The following is a 23,437-nucleotide window of genomic DNA, read 5'->3' on the forward strand; positions in this document are numbered from 1 at the left end:
GATGAAGGAAAAATGAGAGCGACATAAAAGAAAGGATGCCACCTCCTTAGAAAGAAATTGTGGACCGTCCGAACTGACACCCCAGATTTTGTAAATCAGAAATAGGAATCCCTGCCAAACAAGGCCTGCAACTCAGAAAACCGCCGAGCTGAAGCCATGGCCACAAGAAACCCCGTGTTGAATGGCACAGCCCTTTAGAGTATCAAAAGACAAGGATGAAATGAAGCCTTCGGTAAACTGCGAAGAAGTACCTTAAGACTGTACTCTGGACAGGGCTTTTCTAAGAGGTGTACGAATATACCGTACTCCGTTTAGGAACTGAACTACATGAAGCTGAGAAGGAAGTGAAGAGCAATATACCTAGCCCTTGTAACAAGCTAAGAATGGCACTTGAAGCTGAAGGGAATTGAACGCTTAAGCCCTCGACAATACACTTGTGTCAAAAAAGAACTCTGGAAGGGTGCAAATGTGGAGAAGTACCCAAGAAAGGAAAAACCTCCAAAAGGAAGCAGAAGCCACCGATGAAGACATCGGTATCGCCTGGACAAGAGAAGAAACAACCTGCTTCGCATAACCCTTACACGTCAGCCATGACTTTTCAAAAGCTAGGTTGCGATACCAAAATAGTACGAATATCCATGTTGATCGGACCCTAGGTGAGCAAATCCTGAGATACCAGGAAATTCAACAGTCCGGCTGTCAAAAGACTCAACAGAACCGCATAGCAAGGATGGATCAGCCAATCCATTGATTCTACAAATACTGTGCCCTGAAAGCAAAACTTGAGATGGCAAATCCAAGCCATCATCAGCCAGGGGAAAACACTGAAAAAAAAAAAGAAAAAAAGAAAAAAAACAGAGGTGAGAAAGAAGCCACGCTCCTAGCCCCTCCGACTCCCACTCCCTGTGCCCGCCGAAGAAGCTAGGAAGCTTAGAATTTTGAGACGAGGCTATGAGGTCTAGTTCCAGGAGATCTCACTTCCATAAAAAGAGCTGGAACGTCTGAGCCAAAATTCTCAATATCCAGGATATAGAAGATTTCACTATTACTAACATGTACACTTTCTAGAGCGTACACAGCGCTGTACACTGTAATATACAATAAATGAGCCATGCTCAGATTTCGCGGAGAGAAAGTCTATCCAAACTCTTTTCCTGACCCATAAAATGATCTGCCAACAGAGGAGGAAGATGAGGGTCCACCCATTGAAGTAGAACCACAACTTTACCTGCCAACTGAGTACATCGCCTACTGCCCAGGCTGTAGAGAAATACCCCCATCATAATACTGACTGAAAAGACCCTCAGCGTCAGTTTGGAAGAATGGTCTGAAGCTCCAGAAACGGTAGTCCGACCATGCTCCAGAATAGAAGAATGAACAAGTACTGAGTCGCCTCTTAAGACCAGACTCCTGGAGCTGAGGATGGAAAGCACCGAGCCTCCCAACCCGACAGCCTGGGATGTTTGGTGACCATGAGCTAGTCTAGCAAAGACCGAGGCATGCCTTTGAAAAGAGAAATCTCACTGAGCCACCAAATCATACAGAGCGATGCATGAGGAGCCTACCAAATAATTGGAGCCCTGAGATACCGGGAACCACTTGTCTCGACGGGCGGCTCTAATGCGGAGCTGGGAGGCCCGCGGAGCCGTCCGCCGGGTTAAAGTTAGGAATGGGCGGTTAGGCAGGCAGGGAAGCTAAATTGAGGGGGGGAGGTCTTTCCTGCCGTGGGAGGGACCTCCTAAAGGGTCAAGTCGGGGCCGCAGGGTAGGGTGGGGAGGGGGAATATAAGCAGGGCTCTCGGAGGACCGTAACGGTTTCCGGTCCTCCGAGGCTGCTTTTGTCGGGGTCGGCGGTTCGCGAAGTTCTGAGGCCTGCCACGTGGTCGGTTTTGATTTCGGGTGTCCGAACGGCGGAGGGTGTCGGCGGCAAGTGTCGAGTCGGGAGGATGGCGCGTGCACCCACCTACGATGCTGTTGATCCCACGGAGCTGTCCCTGTTAGCTGGAGACTCGCTGGATGAAGAAGACCGGGAGCCGGTGAGTGCCTCTGGTGGGAGGGGCCGATCTTTACCTCCTCGGCGCTTGCGTTCGGCTGCCCGAACCGCGATAGCGCTGGAGGTAGGGGGGGAGGTGCTGTCTGGTAGTGGCTGCGCGGGGTCGGCCCGCAGGGGCAGAAGCAGGATGCAGGGAGGCCGTGGGAGGGGTAGAGACGTCCCTCGAGCAGGCTGTGTGCCTGTGGAGCCTTCAGCAGCTGCTACTGAGGGAGCTGGGAGGGCTTCTGCTGCTGGGAGTGTGCCTTCTATTGAAGTGCCTTTAGCAGCTCCGGGCGGTTCCAGGGGAGTCTGGGCTGGGTTCGAGCATGGCCAGCAGGGTGGGCCGGCGTATTCCTCTGGGGTGAGGGGTGAGGTTGGGGTGGATACCCCCGTGTTTCCCTCCACGTCCGGGTTGGGTTATGGGTCACCGGCGACCTCTTGGTGGCCGCTGTGGGCGTTTGGGCCTTGGGGTTCTCCTTGGGGATCCGGCCCCTGGGCTATGGGTCCTCCTCCGTTCCCAGGAGCTGTTCCATCGCCGTCTGGGGGCGGGACTCGGAGGTTGGAAGGGGGGGGTGATCAGTTGGTGGGGGCTTGGCCCCCAGGGTTAACTTCTCCTCATACTGTGCAGGTTGCTGGCCCCTGTTTGGATTTTTTTCCCCCAGGATCCCGCCGCTGGACGTGAGCGCTTCATGGAGCCCTGTTCTGCCGGAGTTTCGACTGGAGGTTGGATGGAAGCCTCGCGGACCGGAGTTGAGGAGCCAATGCAGGCGAGCCAGAGCCCTGTTATGGTGGTTGCTTCGGAGGGCGCCACTCCTGGAGCGGCAGGTGCGGGAAGCGGACCTGGAGGAGTCAGGACCACGGGTAACATGGCCATAGAGGCTGGGGTTGGGGACAAGGGGGGGAAGCGGAAAGAGAAGAAGAAGGGTAGGAAGGGCCGTCTGAGTAGGGCTTCTTCTTCTTCGTCCTCTTCGTCTTCTTTAACCTCCTCTTCCACTTCGACGTCGTCTTCCTCGGCAGGGTCACCTCGGCGGGGGGCGGGTGAGAAGCCAGCGCAGGAGGGGGATAGTCTGGGGGCTCCGGCTCTCGTGGCGCTGTCGTAACTGTGGGAGAAGGTTCCGCGGTCTCTCCGTCGTAAGATCCGGAAGCGTACGTGCGTTGACGTTTTTCAGCTTCTGGAGGGCAGAGTGCGTGGGCGGAAGAAGAAGAGTAAGAAGGAGGGGGGAAGCAAAAGGTGGGCTTGGTGTCCTGCAATGTTGTGAATTGGACGCGTGCATTTTTGAGGTTGGCGAGTGTCTGGGGGCGGGAGCGCCCTCAGGACTACGGCCTGTTGCTGGCCTATGCTGATTCCATCCTCGACGCTTATCAGCAGTTCGGCGGGTGGTCGTGGCTCAACTACGATGAAGCGTTCCGCGACAAGATGGAGGAAAACCGGCACGTCCTGGGGTACGCAGGACATCAATCTGTGGCTCACTCATATGTCGAAACCTGCGGGGTCGGGATTGAGTGCGTCGGGGAAGCCGGGGTCTCAAGTCTCTGGGGGGGCTCGTTCCTTTCGTCCCATTGGGGGCCCGGGGGCTGGGGGGGGTCCTGGCCTTTGCTGGCAGTTCAATAAATCTTCCTGTTCCTTTACGGACTGTCGTTTCCGTCATGCCTGCTCCTTGTGCGGGCAAGGGCACTCAGCGCTCAAGTGCCCCAAGAAGGGAGCTGGGCCACCTCCCACCCTGGCTAAGTGAGGTCGGGGTGCAGGGGTTGCCCACCCTGGTCCGGGTGGGTGCAATGAGGCCTTGGTTGGACCTCTACAGTGATGCGCGGGCCGCTGCGACGCTTGTCCGGGGCTTTAGTGAGGGTTTTGTTATTCCATATTCACTTCCTTTGGCTAATGTTCAGGCGTCCAACGCTTCTTCGGTGTCTCAGTTGCGGGTGGAGGTGCGACGTAAGTTGTGTGAAGAACTAGATCGGGCGCGAATTGCGGGGCCCTTTCAGGAGCGCCCGTTCCCTGTGATGGTATTGTTCCCTCTGGCGATTATCCCTAAGAAAGAGCTGGGCAAATATCGCCTGATCCATAATTTGTCCAGGCCCGCGGGGCGCTAGGTGAATGATGGTATTCCTCGCGATCTTTGCTCTGTCCGCTATGCCTCCTTCGACTGTGCCTTACACCTCGTTCGACAGGCGGGCAGTTGTTCTTTGCTGGCTAAAGTGGATATCGAGTCAGCCTTTAGGTTATTGCCGGTTCATCAGTCTTCGTATCCTCTGCTGGGGTTTCGGTTCGAGGGTGCCTTTTACTTTGATCGCTGGGTTGTTCCGTCTCTTGCGCATTCTTTGAGTTGTTCAGCTCCTTTCTGCATTGGGTTACTGTTCGTCGAGTGGGGAGGGAGTCGGTGGTTCACTACCTGGATGATTTTCTTTTCGTTGGTGGGGCGGGTTCTGGTGATTGTAGTCTGCTGAAATCTACTTTCGAAGCCATGGCTGCTGAATTTGGGGTGCCGTTGTCTGCTGATAAATCTGAGGGGCCCACTACTTGTCTCACTTTCTTGGGGATCGAGATTGACTCGGTGGCTATGGTGACTCGGCTCCCGTCACGTAAAGTGCGACAGTTGTTAGCTTTGATTTTGCTTGTTCGGGACACCCGTAAACCTACTCTGAGGGTGGTTCAATCTTTGTTGGGGTCCCTTAACTTTGCCTGTCGGGTACTGCCTATGGGCCGAGCCTTTTCTCGTCGTCTGGCGGTGGCGACGTCGGGTATACGTGATGGTAGACACTTCGTACGGATTACAGCGGGGATTCGAGCGGACTTGCATATGTGGTCTTTATTCTTATCCCAGTTTAATGGGTCGCTCCCGATTCAGCTTCCCAACGTCTCTTCCGTGGATCTCGAGCTGCAATCGGATGCTGCTGGCGGTGTGGGTTTTGGTCTTTATTGTCAGGGGGCCTGGTGCGCGGCAGCGTGGCCTGAGGGTTGGCGTCAGGCGGGTATTACTCGCAATGTGACCTTGCTGGAACTTTTCCCCTTGTTGGTGGCGTGTGAGTTGTGGCCAGAGAAGTTACGGAATCGGCGTGTTATTTTCTGGTGTGACAACATGGGGGTGGTGGAGGTGGTGAAACGGCAAGCTGCGAAATGCTTGAAGGTGAACGCAGTGATGCGGGAACTTGTCTTACGCTGTTTGCATCTTAATTTATACATTCGGGCTCGCCACGTCCCCGGGGTTCAGAACAAGCTTGCTGATGCCCTTTCTCGATTTCAATTTTTGCAGTTCCGGCAGCTGGCGCCGACAGCGAAGACAGACGGGTCACCGATGCCGGAGCACTTGTGGAACCTGGTGGTGAGCGGATCTGGAGTCTGTTGCAGCAGTCCGTAGCTCCTGCTACTTGGACTCGGTACAATCGGGGTTTTGTCACAGTGTTCAACTTTCTGCGTCCGCGGGGTTGGGTCCCCGGCCCTGTCACTGAGGTCTTGTTAGCGGACTTCTTAGCTGATTCCCTGTCTGCGGGCTGTTCTCGTAGTGCAGCGGCGGGTCATCTGGCAGGCTTTGCTTTCTTTTGTAGGGCCTTCGGGTGGTTCTGCCCAGTGACGGGATTTTTGCCACGCAGGATGCTGGCGGCCTGGGATCAGGTGGCTCCGCAGTTGCCGGATTCCCGGTTGCCTATCACGCATGCATTGTTATCCGGCATCTTAGGGGTTTTGCCTGGGATTGCGCATTCGGGCTTTGAAGCTGGTTTATTTAGGGCGGCTTTTTCCTTGGCGTTCTTCGGGGCTTTACGAGTGGGTGAGTTGCTTGTTCACCCGTCCGACTTACGGGGCATGCGCGGTCTCCTGCATAGTCAAGTGCTCGTGGATGGGGATACAGTGCGATTATTCATCGCCCGGTCTAAGTCGGATCAGCTGGGCAGGGGGCGCACGATAGTATTGCACCAAGTGGAGGGCTGTACTTCGTGCCCCGTCCAATCTCTGGCTGCCTATATGGCGGTTCGACCTGATTCGGACTTGGCATTGTTTCTTCATGCCGATGGCACTCGCCTTACTTGTTTCCAATTTCTGGCAGTTTTGCGTCGGGCTCTGGGTCATTGCGGCGTTGAGCCGATGCGCTTCGGCACGCACTCCTTTCGCATAGGGGCTGCTACCAGTGCCTTCGAGGTGGGGGTGCCTGCGGAAGTTATTCGACGGTTGGGTTGTTGGTCCTCGGATGCCTATCGTGGCTACATCCGTTCGTCGGGAGCCGGGCGGGGGGGGGTTTCTTAGTCGGGTCAGTCGAGTGGGTAAGGGTGCTCCTGGGGGGGGTCCAGGGTAGCTTGGCGGGGTGGACAGTTTGGGAGAGGGGCTGTTTGCTTTTGGGACCTGTTGGGTGGGTTCCCTGCATGGCCTCCTGTTACTAACTTTTAAGGTGTCGGGGGACGTTGGCTTGACTGCTGGGCTTTGCTTTACAGGTGCCGCTCGACGGGTCCTGTTGGTTTGGATCATCGGGCACTCCTTCGTCCACTGGGCCGGGGAGCGTGCTGCGGTCCAACCGTGTGGTCAGCACTTGGGCCTTCGTCTTCGTGGAGTCTATGTCTCTTGGTGGGGACAGCGGGGTATGCGTTGGCACCAGCTGCTCCCTCTTCTGGACGATCTTCATCGTCGTGCCCGGCGTCCAGATCTTTTAATTTTTCACCTTGGGGGCAATGATGTTGATTCACTCAGTGGAAAATTTTTAATTGATATGGTAATAGGAGATCTTGGAGTGATTCAGGGTTGGTTTCCTGGTGCTCAGCTCGTTTGGTCCGACATTATTCCGCGACTGAAGCGGTTGGTTTCGCGTAGATGGACCAGGGGGCTTATCAAAGTGAATCGACAAATTGGGAGGTGGGTGGACGCTCGGGGTGGGGTGCAGATCAGGCATGCTTGGGTTGATGTTTCTTGTTCAGGGTTGTTTTACAGGGATCAGGTACATTTGTCGGACATTGGGTGGGATCTCTTGCTCGATGATTTTGCTTCTTGTTGCGAATGCGTGTTAGACCTCTAGCCGCAGCTCTGTTCATTGTTGGGGGGGGGGCCTGTAACGAGTTTCAGGCCTGTGGCGGTATCCCGAGCTACTGGCGGCTGGTCTCATCATGGGATGAGTGGTGGGCCGGCTGGGAGCCGTGCCTGGTGGGTCTGATGACCCTGGACAAGGGGGCATGTGGGGTCATGCCACCCCTCGGACCCTTGCTTAGACGGCAGGGTCGGGGGCCATTTTCATCTATGTCGGTAGCTCGGGATCAGGGTCACAATGGTGATACCATTGTGTGGGTTTAATCAGATAAACTGTTATATAATGCTGTTTGTATATGTTGTTTACTATATGTAAATGTTATTTAAATATGTTTATTTTACAATAAACAGGGCTGCGGCCAGGTTTCACCACTCAGGTATATGTGTCTTTTTGGAGGGGGGTTGGATTGGGGTTTCAAGGTTAGGATGGGTTTGCTTCAGGGAAGCGGGCCGCTCCAGCTTCCGCTGTTACAAAAGCGACTGCTGTAGTGTTATAATGGGAAAGCAAACCGAAGTTCCCAGTGGAGTCAGCAACATGGGATCTAGAACCTGTACAGAATCCCATACTCTTGGTCATGGTGACCGAAGAAGAATGCAAACCTGAGACTGTGACCCATCGCCCTAGTCTCTGGGAAGAAACACATTTCTCTCCTATATGAATAAAAACATCTCCCCGATATATCTATAAATAGTATAGGAGAAAAGAACGCTGTGTAAATTTGAAGATTCACGTCCAAAGAACTGAGGAAAAGAAACCACCCTTTTCGTGTCAGTCAAATGGCCCGACTGGAAGACGTCCGAATCAAGCAGTCAGTCAAGAAGAAATTAGGTGAATCGCCTGGTAGCGCCAAAACGGTACCACTGCCCACGTTTTCTAAAATGTTCGTGAAGCCTTGGGTAGGCGAAATGGCATGTGCCAAAACCAAAAGCGCTGTTCCAAGAGAGGCAAGCAAACCTACTGCCGATTCGGAGTCCATAGTGAAAATGTAAATATCCTCCCAGTGTTTCTGCAGAAATGTGTAACCCTGAGAAGCTAATTCAGCAGAATGGGATCCAGCCTGCCCAATGCCCCTGTCTTGGGCACCATGCATTAAGTGGAACAACGTCCCTTAGTTCCCGAAGAACACCAAGAACTGCCCTGAGGACCAGTAACACTTAAAAGGGAAACACAAAACATAGAGACTCCAAGAACGAACTGGAAACCTGAGGAGGATGCAAAGTTGCATGCATCCTGAAAAATGTTCACAACTCCCTGACCTGACATTATAGCATCTTCTCCCTCATGAGAAAGCCTGAAGAGTCATTGGAAGAAGTCAAGATCCCCTCAGAATGTAGTGCAGAAGGTCAGGAAACGGCAGGATAGAACTGTAGGATCTGTAAGAAGAAAGAAATTCTCCTAGGAAAAATCAAGTTTCGCAATGTAAAGAGGAGTATACTGGAACCATGAAAACAGTACGAACTCCATGCAATGTGAGCGAAATACGTATGTCCGTTAAAGTGAATACGTAATAGACGCAATCAAGATGCTGCATCTACCGCCCCGTGGAAAACAACAGCATCCTAACAGATATCAGACAAAGCTCACATCGCTAATGAGAGCTTCAGGGATGAGGCTAACAGTCACATAGCGCGCGCTCCTTCGCGGGTTTGATAGAATAGGTAACTGGCTCCTGGTTAGAAGGAGCTGCATAGCCCTTCCGTCTGGTCGGGGGGTCCGTCTAGCATGTGCCATGAGAAGATGGCGACAGGAGAAACCAGTGTAATAAGAATGGAAATCTGAAGTCCAGGCCCCCTCAGAAATAGAGAAAGAGAGTCCTTGCTGCAGGAAGATGCGAAGTGTCATTATGCCCATAAAGACAGCCCGAACTTGGAAACTGTTAGTACTACCTTTAGGCATATATATCCTATGCCACTACTAGACACATGCAGCGCAGCACAGAGGCCCAAATAAGAAGGACAGTTACCAACAGACAAAGGCACAATCTGCAGGGACCCCAAGAGAGACAATGAGATACCCGTGTGAAATACAGGGCACTATCTTACTGCTGATCTCACTGTGCCGTGAGGTGAGGTATGTCGACCCAGTCCAGAGACAAACCAAGACTGGGTGACCTAGCACAGGTCAGGGTCTCTCTGGTAATCCCCTTGAGTGCTAACCCCAGAGTCCGATTAAACTAGCAGCTTCCTTCAAGGGAATACAGCAGGAACACAGCAATAGACATATAAATCTGCCTAAGCTTGTCCCAAAGCTGGTGAAACACGAACAACTTGTCTGAACCGGAAAGGAGAGATGCTGCGGCATACCCTGACCAAAGTCAGCTGTAAATAAACTACTGGAACGCTGCAGCTCTCCTGCCATCGCCAGAGACCCAAGCGCAAGCCTGATTCTCGCCAACACGTGGCCGCTGCATCAATGCTCCTAGAAACATAGTCGGAATCAAGCCCCGCAAAATTTACCCTGTCGCGGCCTGCATAGAAAGAAAATCAGACTTGGGGAATAACCAGAAGAATGGTGCGGTGCTTCCCACAGCGCCAGAAAAAACATGTCCCATCTCATGCGTGCTGCTATAAACTGGCACCTGCACGGAAGCAGCTGCACATGGCCATGAAAAACACCGACGAAAGAGAGCCTCAGAATAAACAGGACTACTACTGCTGCACTGAAACCCAACAAGGAGAACAAGTGTGAGCATGAAATCACACCACTACTGCTGCGCTGTAACCAACAAGGAAACCAAGCGCGTGCATGCAAAGAGCGGGAAAGTCCCGGGTCCCTCAACGGATTTCTAGTCATAAAACTTAGCCTCAATAAAATATCCATTCCTTAAATGTATGATGACCGAACCCACAGTATTAAGACTCCCAAACAGAACCTGAAGTTCAAACAACAGTAAAAACCAGACATACTCACAAGCTTGTTGTTAGGGCCGGTTGAAGCCAGTTAGAGCTAGTAGTGCAGCAAAAACAGGGCAGAATGTAGCAACTGTGGTCTCTTTTTTTTTTTTTTTTAAACAGAGAAGGGAAAGAAGAAAAAATTGAGACCCAGTCAGACCCTCTAGCAATGGAGGGAGGGTGAGGCAGGGACCTGGGGGAGCCCAGGTGCAGTGTTCCCGCTAAGGTGCGTTGGCCTGCGCGCGCGCACAAAATATTACATCGCAGCGCAAAGTTTCTCTTCACAGCGCACACACGCGTCGCAAAGGTAAGGGGAGGTAAGGTAAGGGGACGCATTGGGGGGATTGCACTTCCCCACAATTGCCATGCTTCGGTTCCTCTTCTTCCTTCCTTCCTCCCCCCCCCCCCCGCGGGACCCTGCGGCACCATCAACTCTTACTCCCTCTAATGTCGGCCCTGCAGCTCCAGACTTCCTCGCACCTTCTCCCCTCCCCCTTTGGATCGCTATTATTTTAAATGTTATAGCCGCGGAGCTGTATCCATCAGTGGAGATGTCTAACCTCGGCCTGCCCCGGAACTCTTACTGCAACAGTGACTTCCTGTTCCTGCCTAGACGGGCGGCTGCTGCAGTAAGAGTTCCGGGGCAGGCCGAGGTTAGACATCTCCACTGATGGATACAGCTCCGCGGCTATAACATTTAAAATAATAGCGATCCAAAGGGGGAGGGGAGAAGGTGCGAGGAAGTCTGGAGCTGCAGGGCCGACATTAGAGGGAGTAAGAGTTGATGGTGCCGCAGGGTCCCGCGGGGGGGGGGGGGGGAGGAAGGAAGGAAGAAGAGGAACCGAAGCATGGCAATTGTGGGGAAGTGCAGAGCTGCAGGGAAGAGTGTTGCGGTACCCAGCTGGAGGGAGAAGGAAGATGAGGGAGGGAATTAAAGGAGATGCCAGGGCTTGGAGCGTAGGAGGAAGGTATGCCAGTCTAAGGGAAAAGGAAGGGGGAGATGTGAGAGCATGGAGGGGGAGCGAAAGATGGAAGAAAAGGAAAGGAGAGAGATGCCAGAGAATCAGGGAAGGGGAGATACCAGACTATGAGGAGAGGTGTGGGAGAGGGAAGGCGAGGAGAGAGATGCCAGACCAATGGGGTGAAAGGAGAGATGGAAGGGGGAGGCATACAGTTTCTGGAAGGGGCATAGAAGGAGAGAAGATGCCATATAGGGGAAGAGAGACGGCAGACAGTGAATGGAAGGAAGAGAGTTACAAGAAGATGAGGAAAGGAGAAACCACAGAAGACAAAGGTAGAAAAAAATTTCTATTTATTTATTGCTTTAGGAGACATGTGTCACTGTTTCTGTGAAGCATTGTATGCAGAGTCCAGCTTCTTGCTGGTTCAATTTAACCTTTGTCTATGTATTTTTATTTTATCCCCCCTTTTACAAAACTGTGAAGCGTTTTTAGCACCAGCCTTGGTGGTAGCAGCTCTGATGCTCAGAATTTTATGAGCATCAGAGCTGTTACCTCCGTAGCTAAAATCCACACTACAGTTTTGTAAAAGAGGGAGGGGTTAGTTTGTGATTACATATTCCTTACTAGGCGAAGGTGTTTTCTGTGTTCTGTGTGTTCGAAAGACATGGTTTTCTGTTAGGATTGACGGTGTAGGATTGATCTGTGCTGGTCTGGCTTGTTTAGTTTTACAATGGGTGTATTGATGTACTGCTCACTGCAATATGTAAGATGCTGCCTTTTCCTAGGTACTCATGTGTGACGTGTGGTTTGTTACTAAAAATCATGTTTTTCTTACAGATGGGGGGGGGGGGGTGCCAAAAAATGATGGGCCCCGGATGTTACATATGCTAGGTACGCCACTGTATGTAAAGATACCAGAAAGCTGGCGTAGCAAAAACTTCTAAGTTTTGAGTATTTAACCCTCCCACAATCTCACGGGCACTCGTTTCAAGTTTATTGAGATTTTGATTTAAACGCAATATCAAATATTTTCAATGCGTATAACAAAAATAAATTTGGGGAAATAAATAAAACCATTTGAACCAGTGTTCCCGCTAAGCTGCGCTGGCGTGCGCTGGCGCACAAAATATTACATCGCAGCTCACACGTTTCTCGTCACAGCGCACGATCGGAAGAGGCGTACGGCAGATGGCAGGGCGGCGAGAGGAGAATCGGGCGAGTTGGCTCATAACTTGCTGGCGCCCGATATTTTTGGCTCACGGTGAAAAAAGTTTGCTCACAACACCCGCCCGCTTAGAGGGAACACTGCCCAGGTGTAACCCCTAAAGCCGGCACCGTTCAGCCAGACACCCCTGTCTCACTGAAGAGAAAATCTCAACAGGAGAAATAGCATTGCCAGCTCACTGAAGAGAAACCTCAACAGGAGAAAATAACTATCCAGTCACAGCCAGAATTCAGGAGCTAGTTGAATAGCGACTATACCTGCTGGAAAATAGAGCATACTAGAGATACAGGAGGAGTGCCAGCCAATAGGACCACCTGTTAATCAGTTTCTCTATCTCCGCCTTCTGGTAGATGTGTGCTATCCCATTGGTCTCTTGATTCATCTGCTGCTGTTGCTAGGGAAATTGCATTACAATTAGTACTATTATAATGGGGTGGGGTTAGGGGCAGAGCTTGGGCTGGGGTACTCAGTTGGTATTTCTTAGACTTAGGGGGTATTTGGCTTGAAGAAGTAGAGAAACACTGGTCAAGGTACTATGGAGTTCACTCAATAAGGGCCCCTTTTACAAAGCCACAGTAGCGATTCTCCCATGGCAAATGCACCAAAGTCCATTCAATTCCCATGGTCTTCAGTGTATTTGCTGTGGCAGAATTGCTATGTCTTAAAAACCAGATTGCCGGGAATGCAAAGCATTAATTGATTCAATATGAATTTGAAGTTTGTTCAATACCACACTCTCAAGTACGGTAGTTTTGAAAGAAATGGAAGGTTTGATACTGGCCAGTAGTTATTCGGGTCGGAATATGAGGATCTGCATTATTTTTTTTCAAGGGTGGCTTAAATGTTACTGGAACACTGCCTAAGTGTCAAACCTTAAAAAAGAAAGTCATATTGAGCATTGGAAAATACAGTAATTAATAACAATTAACTAATAAAAATAGTGCACATTTAATCTTCCCCCACCACCAAATTTCCCTGCCCGGCTACTTTTTCGTGCCACCCTGCTGGAAAAAATTTCTGGGAAGAACACTGGTTCCACTGTATAGTATTATCAAACTGTTCACATCCTAAAGAGGAAGTAAGTATGATGTAGGCGATTACAATTGGAGGATCAGCTTTGTTTCTATTAGAGAATGACACGGGGACTGTTTACCATGGTAAACCGTGTTCACTGCAGTAAATCCACAGGGATGGAGAAATTTGCAACTAGGAATGGGGACAAGATCTTTTAACATCCCGCGGGAATGGGGACAAGACCGTTTACTGCCCTGCAGGAGCAGTGAAGTCTTGCTCCTGTGTTAAAAACAATTGCACCTGTGTCGAACTCAGCATCTCCTCCCCAGCTCCTCTTGCACCTATTTTACCTTCAGGAGCCAGCCATGCCATGATGAAGACAGATGGAACCCAAAATCAAACCCCAAGACCAATGTGATTTGAAGAATAAAATTACCAGACAACAAAAGGTAGAAAAAAATTAATTTATTTTATATTTTGTGATTAGAATAGTTCAGATTTGAAATATGTATCCTTCTAGAGGTGGTATTAGACATAACTGGGGACCGCAAAGCCCAGGCTGTGCTTCTTTAGCCTCCAGCTGGCTTAGGGCTCACTCTGTCTGACCAGGGGGCAGTTGCCCTAGTTGCACTCCCCTAACACTATTCCTGCCATGTGTGACTGAAGTATTCTGTTAGCTTGATTTTTCGATGCAGTAATTTGGTTTGTTCAGTTTTCACAATAGTGGAGGGGATATTTGTGAAAGAGAGGGGAGACAGGGGTTTTGTTGATCCTTGCTCTGCATTATTTGTTTTTATAAAATGACAATTGTATAGAATATTGTCTCTTTTTATACTTTAATAAAATAAGTTCACTATAAAATCGTAACTATTAGAAGCTTGTGTGGATGGGATCTAACAGTTTGCACAGGACGGGGACCAAAAACACGGGGATGGGGCAGGGATGGGGACCAAGCTCGCGGGGACGGGAACTCAATTTCCATCCCCGTGAGTTTTGTCACTGTCCCATGCCTATAAGCTCTGCCTTAACCGCACAAGCCTCGATCACTTATGATTTTAAAGTATTTGAGGCTTGTGCAGATGATGGAGCTTGCAGGAATGGAGCAGGGCCAGGAAAATGAGTTCCTGCAGGCACAGGGAAAAATTTGCCCCCATATCATTCTCTAGTTTCTATAATCTATTTATTACTCCTGGCAGAATTCTGCACAAGTGTGCAATGTAGAATTTGCGCAGAAGTCCCCAGGGATGCAAAATTATCCGAAGTTTGCGCAGTTTGTTGTCGGGTCAACACTCCGATCGCCAAGACCCAAATCACTGCCAGCAACATCTTCGAGCAGCCTGTGTGTGCTGTGCAAGCTTTCTTCTACCGCTGTCCCACACTCGACGTCACTTCCTCTTTTATGATGGGACCATGATATGGGAAGCTTGCAGAGCTGGCAGCAGGTTGCCTTTAACTGGAATCAGCATCACAGAGGTAGTGGAAAGGAATGCTGGCTGGGTGGGGGACAGCAGAGAGAGAGACAAGAGACAGAATTGAACTGAAATTTTGGATAATTAGCAAAAATATTGTTTAAATGTCATCAAACTCTGAGAATTTACCAAATTTTGTGCGCAGAATTTTGATTTTTTTTTTTTTGCACAGAATTCCACCAGGAGTAATTTATAGGATCCAGTTCATATGTATTTTAATCATGCATTTTATATAAAGAAAAACCTGTACTTCATCTGCTACTTATAAATTACACAGCTTACAATCTATGAGGCAATTAATGTAGATTTACATAATCTTTATCACAATTATCTCTGCAAATTTAAAAAATAAAATAAAATTACCTCCACAAGATCTTTCCTTGGTCTAAGTTTCAAAAGTGGCTCACTGAGACGGATGGAACACAGCCCACCCCTTCCTTCATAACTGCACACCCCAGCACACCTAAAAAAAATTATATATCTCCTTGGCTTCTCAATACACAAGCAGTTTACACACAAAGGTTTTTCAAATTAATTACACTAATGAAAGATAATAATCTTTCTGTTAATCTTCTCAGGAGTCCATATGTTAGGAGATGAATCCATTCCTGCAAACTGGGTTTTGCAGAAATGCGTTACTCACAACTTTCAGCACCTCCCACATTGTCAATGGAGTGTAGGGCCCTCTTCAGTTATGTTCCAAAGAAAATCTAATCTTCACTGGAATAGAATACAAAGAAGGATGGGTACATGAAACTTCCCTGCAGACATCATACAACTGTGGTGTTCTTTTTTCTAAGTTGCAGAGTAGAACAATTATCAACAGGAATATATAACATAGCAACAATAATGAATCAACCTGCTCTGTACAACAAGCACTAATATCAAAAGAGCCAAAGGCTAAGCAATTCACTTAAGCATACAAGACTTCTTTACACTTAGATATCTGGCTGAAAGGAGGAGAACTCCATGCCTTGAATCTAGAAATATCCGAGGGAGAAAGCAGGCGTTACAGGATATACTGAGGACAGACCTTACAGACTCCTGAGAAGATTAACAGAGAGAAGATTGTCCAAGTTGGAACCTAATCTTTCATTCTGTTATACATCTACTCAGGAGTCTGTACGTTAGGCGATGTACCAAAGCAATGGCTGACATCTAGGTTGGGACAGAAGAACCTACCTGCAAGACAAGAGGACCCAAAGGCGGCATCCTTTCGAGCCACCATGTTAACTCTATAAAATCTTGTAAAGGTATGCAGAATTAAGTATCTGCTCTGCAAGTTTCTGTGCGAGGAACTGTGCAAGACTCCGCCCATGAAGATGTAAAAATTTCTGGTCAAGTGCTCCTTGACAGAAACCGGTGGCTGCTTACCACAGGCAATGTATACCGATGAAATGACCATGCAAATTCATCTGGCTATAGAGGCCTTGGATGCCAGTTTGCCACGCCGGACTGGCTAGTTAGAACAGATGGTTGGGTTGGAAAGCTGTAAGTCATTGGTCTTTTCTAAGTAGTGAAATAAAACTCTTTGCACATTCAGTTTCCTCAATATCCTATCCTGCTTGTCTGAGCCTGTAGGTTGAAAATCAGACAGAACCACCTCCTGATTAATGTGAAAACCAGATACAACTTTTGGAAGGAAGGAGGAGACAGCCCAGAGGGCTACATCTTCCTCTGATCTTGAGAAAGGGCTCTCTACAAGAGTGAGCTTACAATTGCAAGATACGTCTTGTCAAGACAACCGCCACAAGGAATATCAAAGGACCGTCACCCCTAATCAAGTGCCAAAGAAGAATATTGGCTGCTGGACCCAAACAAGGAACCGGTTTCTTCCAGGACCGTCTCCCTGAGACAAAAAAGGCATGGAATATGATCTTCAATCCTGCCAGCCTTCACTTCCCATGAAATGGTGTTAACACAACCTGAGTCCATCCCTGTCGATTTTTGTAAAAATTAAGAGGTTTTGAGGCAGATAGAAGTTTCAGAAAAAAAAGATAATTTAAAATCCAATATGGCCACCACCAGAAAAACCATGCCAAAAAATCAGCCAGTGGAGACTTTTTTGCAAAATAAACACTGAAATAAGGGTTTTGGAGATGGGGGAAATAATGGAAAAATTATGTTCTTACCTGTTAATTTTCTTTCCTTTAGACGCAGCAGATGAATCCAGAGACTAGTGGGATAGCACATATCTACCAGCAGGTGGAGATAGAGAAACTGATTTAAAAGGTGGTCCTATTGGTTTGCATGCCCCCTGTATTCTCAGTATTGCTCCTTGCCCAAGCATCCGGAACCAGTATTCTGCTTAACATATAAAAACTTCTTTCCCATAACAAATTTCAAAGGTAAGAATATAGAATACAACTACCAACTATTGCAAAACTTCTGAACTTGAAAAAGACAAACCGACAGACAAAATCCAGAAAAGGGTGGGGCTCTGGATTCATCTGTTGCATCTAAAGGAAAGAAAATTAACAGGTAAGAACATAATTTTTCCTTCCTTAGCAACAGCAACAGATGAATCCAGAGACTAGTGGGATGTAGCAAAGCAATCAACAAGCTGGGTGGGAAGCTAACTCCATCACTGCAGTAACCGAAGCACCAAAAGCAGACTCCACACGAACTACCCCATCCAAACATTAACGCTCAGAAAAAGTATTCTTAGAAGAGCAAGTATCTGCTTGAGAAGTCTCCGCCAAGGAAAAACCTCTGGACTCAGCCCCAAGAAGTAGCCATCGCTCTTGTTGACTGGCCATGAAGTTTGTCTGGTAACTATTTCCCTGTAATCCAATAAGCAGAAGCAATGGTTACCTGAGAGATGGAGGCTTTGGACGCTGCCTTATCATTTTGTTGCATCCCTTGAATAACCCAAAGAGGAGACCTGAACTTCTAATGTTGTGAGAAACCTGCCTATATTGTAGAAGCATCCGACACAATTCCAAGAAACGCAACGAAGAGAGCACGTCCCCCTAGTCCCCCTGCCAAGAAGCAGGAAGGAAAAGTGAGAGCGGCTGAGAAGAAAGGATGACACAATCAGAGGGAGAAACGATGGTATCGTCCGAACTGAGACCCCAGAGTCCGTAATTCACAAAAAGGAATTCCTGCCAGACTAGGCCTGCAAACACAGAAAACCCTCCGAGCTGAAGGCATGGTCACAGGGAACAGCGTTTTTAGCATTATTTCCATTAGATTGTGATTAGATAAAAGAACTACATTAAGAGTGTGCTCCAGACAGGGGTTCTTAATAGATGTACGAATGTGCTGTACTCCTAAGAGGAACTGAACTACATCAGGCTGAAAAGTAAGAGAGAACGAGATAGCTGACCCTTGTAACAAGCTACGATTGCCACTGGAAGCTGAAGGAAATTAAACGATAAGCCCTCGGCAATACCCGTGTGGCAAAAAAAGAAAGAATATAAGACAGACTTCTGGAAGGGTGGTTTACCCGGAGAATTACTGAAAAATCGAAAACTCTCCGGACATCAGTGTAAACCAGACGAAGATGTCTGTATTGCTTGGAAAAGAGAAGAAATAACCTGCTCTACATAACTGTGACACCCCAGGGGTTTCTTTTTTTCTTTTTTAAGAGCTAGGTCGAAATACTAGAGTGATACGAATTGTCATGTTGATCGGACCCTGGGGGAAAAGAAATTTCAGAGTAACTGGGAACCTCAACAGTCAGGAATTCTAAATACCCCTCAGATCCACATACCATGGATGGAGCGGAGAGTCTGGAGATAGTATTAGCACCGTGGCCTGAAAAAGTGAGCCTGAGATTCCCATCCAGTCATCGGGCATGGGAAACACTTAAGACAAACTACCACTCCCTGCATCTGCTTAGAAAGCTAGAAAACTTTGAATTCCGAGACGAGGGCATGAGGTCTATTTCTAGGAGATTTCATTTCTACACAGAGAGCTGAAACGCCTGAGCGGACAGTTCCCAAATTGCAGGATGTAGAAGCGTTTTGTGAGAAAGGCTGTGCACACCCCTTTTTCCTGTCCTGAAAATGAGACCCCAACAGAAGAGGAAGATGAGATTCCGCCCATTGAAGCAGAGCCCTTATTCTGCTTCCTAACCGAGGACTCCTGGTACCTCTGGCTGTTGAGAAATACTACTGCCCTGACACTGTCCTAAAAGACTTTTATCGTCAGGTCAGCAACATGGCCTGAAAATGCTGAAACACTAGTTTGATTATGCACAGCTCTAGAGCATTCAGTCTCCTCTTGAGACCAGGCTCCATGCGCTGAGGAATGAAGGCACTGAGCCCCCGAACCCCAACAGCCTGGCATGCCAGTCCAATGAAAACCTTGGTATGTCTTTGAACAGATAGATCTCACTGAGCCACCAAATTATGCAGCAATGCTTAAGGAGCCTACTGGATATTACTATTGAAGCGTTGAGATACCGAAAACCACTGGAACACAAGCGACAGCTGCAGCGCTCTCATATGAAAATGAGGCGAAGGTCCCAGTGGAATCACCACCATGGATCTTAGAACCTGTACAGAATCCCATACTCTTGTTCTTGATGACTAAAGGCGACGAACCAGAGACTAAGCTGTCACCCCAGTCTCTGGGAAGAAAAACATTCCTGACCTTCGTGACGAGGAACATCGCCAGATATTCCAATAATTGGCACAGGACAAGAGAGCTCGTTGTAAATGTGATCATTCACATCCAAAGAATGAAGAAATTGCCGCCCTAGAAATAGAAAAGACGAACCTACCCGCAGGAAGTGTAGAAGGTCTGCCAAGTTACCTTGCTCTGCCTGCAGGAATCCTTCACTCAAATCTCAAGCACAACACTGCAGAGATGCACTAATAAGAATAAAACAGGCCAACCTGTATATCCTTACCAGTCTGCCATATATCCTCACCTTACAGGAACCTTGGGATAGAGGAGGAGATACCTGCACAGCAAACAGAGTACTCTCCTGCCGCTGAGCACACTCTGTGGTGATTTGCCTTCTGCTGACCCTCATCAGAAACAAGCCTGGGCAGCAGAATACAAAATAAATCTCCCTTCAACAAACGCCCCAAGGCAGATTATAATGGGTCCCCTCACTTAAACTATGCAGTAAAACAAACTGTGGAGACACAAATATAGCTAACCCACCTGTAGTGGTGTCAGGAAACCCTGCCCCAAGCTTGGCAACAGTGTTGTCTCCGAGTACACAGTAGCCGCAGCACAAAGAAAGTAAATCCATCTCCGGGGAAAAAAAGCCATGACTGCTGCGGAGCTGTAACGCTAGGAGAAGAGAACACGCTCGCGCGTGACTTCTGCAAGCAGAAAACTCCAGCTCCTTCAGAGCCAATATGAAAGCTGCGACTGCCGCAAAACTACCGCCTGTACAATAAAACACGCGTGGGTGTCTTCTGCGAGCGGGAAAGGCTCAGCTTGCCGACACCATTTCTTCACTAACTCAGAGTTGCCGCCAAAAGCACCATGTAAAAAGGACATGCCTCCGGTGCGTGGCAAAAGCCTAGCCACACCGACATCTTACCCAAGCTCACACCTGTAGGGTCCCGATCAACCATTAATTCCCTTTGCCAAAAAGAGTTTGGAGGTTACCAGCACTCAAACACAGCTTTACAACCTCTATAGCCCGAAAAGCCACAGTGGGCGAAATAAAATTATCACCACACAGTACTCCAAAATGTCCATAACACACACCCACCCACTACTGAAGCACCTGCAAACCAAAAGTTGCATACGCACAAACTGTTGTCAAGGCTTGTAAGTGCCGGTAGATGCCGGGTAAAGCCAGTTGCTCAGCACAATGAAGGCAGAAATACAATTTAGAAACTGTGGTGTCCCTTTTTTTTTTTTTAAATTAAGGGAAAGAAGAAAAGCGCAGTTACTTACCATAACAGGTGTTATCCAGGGACAGTAGGCAGCACAGGGGATCCCTAGGGGAGTGAAACCAGAGGGCGGGTATTTGGAATGGGCAGACTTGGTGGGCTATAGCCCTTTTCTGCCGTCTTTTTCTATGTTTCTATTCTCACATATGGGTGACGTCATCGACAGAGCCCCGATGCAGAAGCCTCACAAGCAGACTTGCTTGTAGAAGCTAGAAGTTTCGAGTCAGCCGCACCGCGCATGCGCGAGTGCCTTCCCGCCCAGCACAGGGCGCATCTCCTCAATTCAGATAGCTAGCAGAGAAGCCAACCAGGGGAGGTGGGTGGGTTGTGAGAATAGAGCCTGCTGTCCCTGGATAACACCTGTTACGGTAAGTAACTGCTTTATCCCAGGACAAGCAGGCAGCCTATTCTCATATATGGGTGACCTCCAAGCTAACCAGAATGGGATGGTGGGAGTTTTGGCAATTTAGGAGAATAAATTTTGTAATACTGTCTGGCCAAAATGGCCATCCCATCTGGAGAAAACATCCAGACAATAGTGAGAAGGGAAATATGAACCGAGGACCAAGTAGTAGCCTTGCAAATTTCCTCAATAGGCGTAGATTTGAGGAAAGCTACCGAAGCTGCCGTTGCTCTGACCTTATGGGCTGTGACTCTACTCTGTAGGGGTAATCCAGCCTGGGCATAGCAGAAAGAGATACAAGCCGCCATCCAATTGGAGAGGGTACGCTTAGAGATAGGATGTCCCAACTTATTTGGGTCGGAGATAAACAGTTGAAGAGCAGTTTTGTGCGGTTTGGTGCTTTACAAATAGAAGGCCAAAGCACGTTTATAGTCCTGAGTAGTGGCTCGTGGCCAGCAGGGGGTGCTGGTTATGGGACGGAAATGAGAATGGATGTTAGGACATGATAAGTGCAGTATTTTTTGTGGAGTTTTTTTCTACAAAAAGCCAGTTTTTCGTATGATTCTGGGTAATTCTAGTTAGACAAACATCTGTGTTAGTTAAGGACCACGCCCAAATAGAAGCGTACGAAAAACAGGTGAATAAAACATTTAAATATAATGTAGCTAAGGCCAGAGAAAAAAACACACTAAAGATTAATATAAGGAAAAGAATGGTGTTTTTTTGTGTACTTTGCTGTTGAACTAAATCATGGTGGAAATCATGGTGGAAATCATGATTACATGATTACATGGAGGTTCTTTGTATGTGCTATAACTGTCCTGTCTTAGGCCAGCATCTTGTGCCAGTGAATAGTTTCTGTTCTTTGTTCAGCTTCCCGCCTTTAGCCTCGTGGTTCTAATTGAAAACAGATGTGCTTAGACCAGTTAGAAAAAGCATATTAGATTCCATATTCCAAACTGAGATATAAAATGTATGAAGTATGAATGGCCAAGATATGAATGAAATTATGAATGTTTGGGGCCCATGGATGTGATATGTGGAAATATAAATGGTTTTATAAGCATAAACATTAAGAAAAACTCTTGAGCACAACATCTGGAAATAATTAGTCAGTCTCCAGCATAGGAAGGGGGGGCATTGGAAGCCCATGCTTATCACTGTGTGTAACATGAAGCTGTCAGCTTTCCTCTTCCAGACTAAAGTTACTGTCAATTTAGGGAGAGGTTGAGAATTTATCAGCACCATGTTAATAATTATAGATTCTCTTGAATGTTATAATGTTAATTCAGAAATCAAAAGTAATTTTCTGAAAACTTTGTATAACTTTTAAACATGGAGGAATGTTTCTTTGTCTAAACTTTAAGACCACCCAGAGAAATGTTATTGGTCGTCAAACTTGATGATGTCACTAAACCAAAAGTTATATAATAGACTGTAATGAGATAGAAAGACGAGACCATTGTGAGAAGGCCAGTCTTTGGCCACGATGATGATCTCCCATGAGCGCAACGTAAGCAATTATGCTATTCTTTTGATCTAATAATGGGAAAATAGAACCAATAATTCAATAAATCCTGGTTATAATTTTAAAACCTTGCGCTGGTGTCATTTTGCATGTAGAATTATTTTCATACCTGAAGCTTTCACAAATGGCGTCAATGCCCCATGCTCAATTGGTGCCGAAACCCGGGAACTAACTAATTTGACGTCTTGAAAAAGCTTATAGGTTATTCATGGAAACTCTAGGAGCTCTGGAGATTTCGCATGGTTGTGTAACAAAAGGTAGTCACAGGTTGACTGGCTGCGCAGGAATATGGCGGAAATTAGAGATAAAACGGGACCGGAAAACTGGAAAATTGTGAGTATTACGCCTGTTTAAAGAAAAAAAAATAATAATAAAAAAAAAAATTTAAAAATAATAAAAAGAAAAAAAAAATTAATTAATAATAATAATAAAAAAAAAAATTATTTAACAGTAAGGAGCATGCATGCTTGTATATATCTGTACATAATTATATGAAGTTAGTGGAAATTAAATATTAATGGAAAAAGAAAAAGAAAAAATTAGAAATAAAAGTAACACAGAAAGAATGTAACAGCCCAGTGGAACAGCAAAGATGGCTTGTGAAAAGAAAAAAAAAAAAAATCCCTTGCAGTGCTGGCATTTTTCCATCTGGCTTTTAAACTGAGCAGTGCCCGTCTGAAAGAAGAAAAAAGTGCCCAGTAGAGAGCAGGTCTCCTCTGTGAACGTAAGTTTTTGCTTGTTTGAAAATGCGTTATTAAGTTTGAAGAAAAAAACAAATTTGTTCTTTCCTGCTGTGTAATGTAATGTAATGTAATGTAATTTATTTCTTATATACCGCTACATCCGTTAGGTTCTAAGCGGTTTACAGAAAATATACATTAAGATTAGAAATAGGAAAGGTACTTGAAAAATTCCCTTACTGTCCCGAAGGCTCACAATCTAACTAAAGTACCTGGAGGGTAATAGAGAAGTGAAAAGTAGAGTTAGAGGAAAAATAAAAATAAAATAAACATTTTAACAGGATTTTAGTTTCCAGAAAAAGGG

The 23,437-nt window shown here is 47.5% G+C and overlaps 1 protein-coding gene across 1 annotated transcript in view; it reads right to left on the bottom strand.

Annotated features, from left to right (window-relative positions):
- SPRTN (SprT-like N-terminal domain) overlaps positions 1 to 23,437 on the bottom strand; it is a 51,987-nt gene that overhangs the window by 13,621 nt on the left and 14,929 nt on the right. The window contains exon 2 of the mRNA XM_033938739.1: positions 14,962 to 15,061. Within this exon, the coding sequence (XP_033794630.1) occupies positions 14,962 to 15,061 (100 nt within the window). The remainder of the gene's footprint in view (positions 1 to 14,961; positions 15,062 to 23,437) is intronic.

Source organism: Geotrypetes seraphini, chromosome 3, assembly GCF_902459505.1.
Source record: "Geotrypetes seraphini chromosome 3, aGeoSer1.1, whole genome shotgun sequence".
NCBI classification, from domain to species: domain Eukaryota; kingdom Metazoa; phylum Chordata; class Amphibia; order Gymnophiona; family Dermophiidae; genus Geotrypetes; species Geotrypetes seraphini.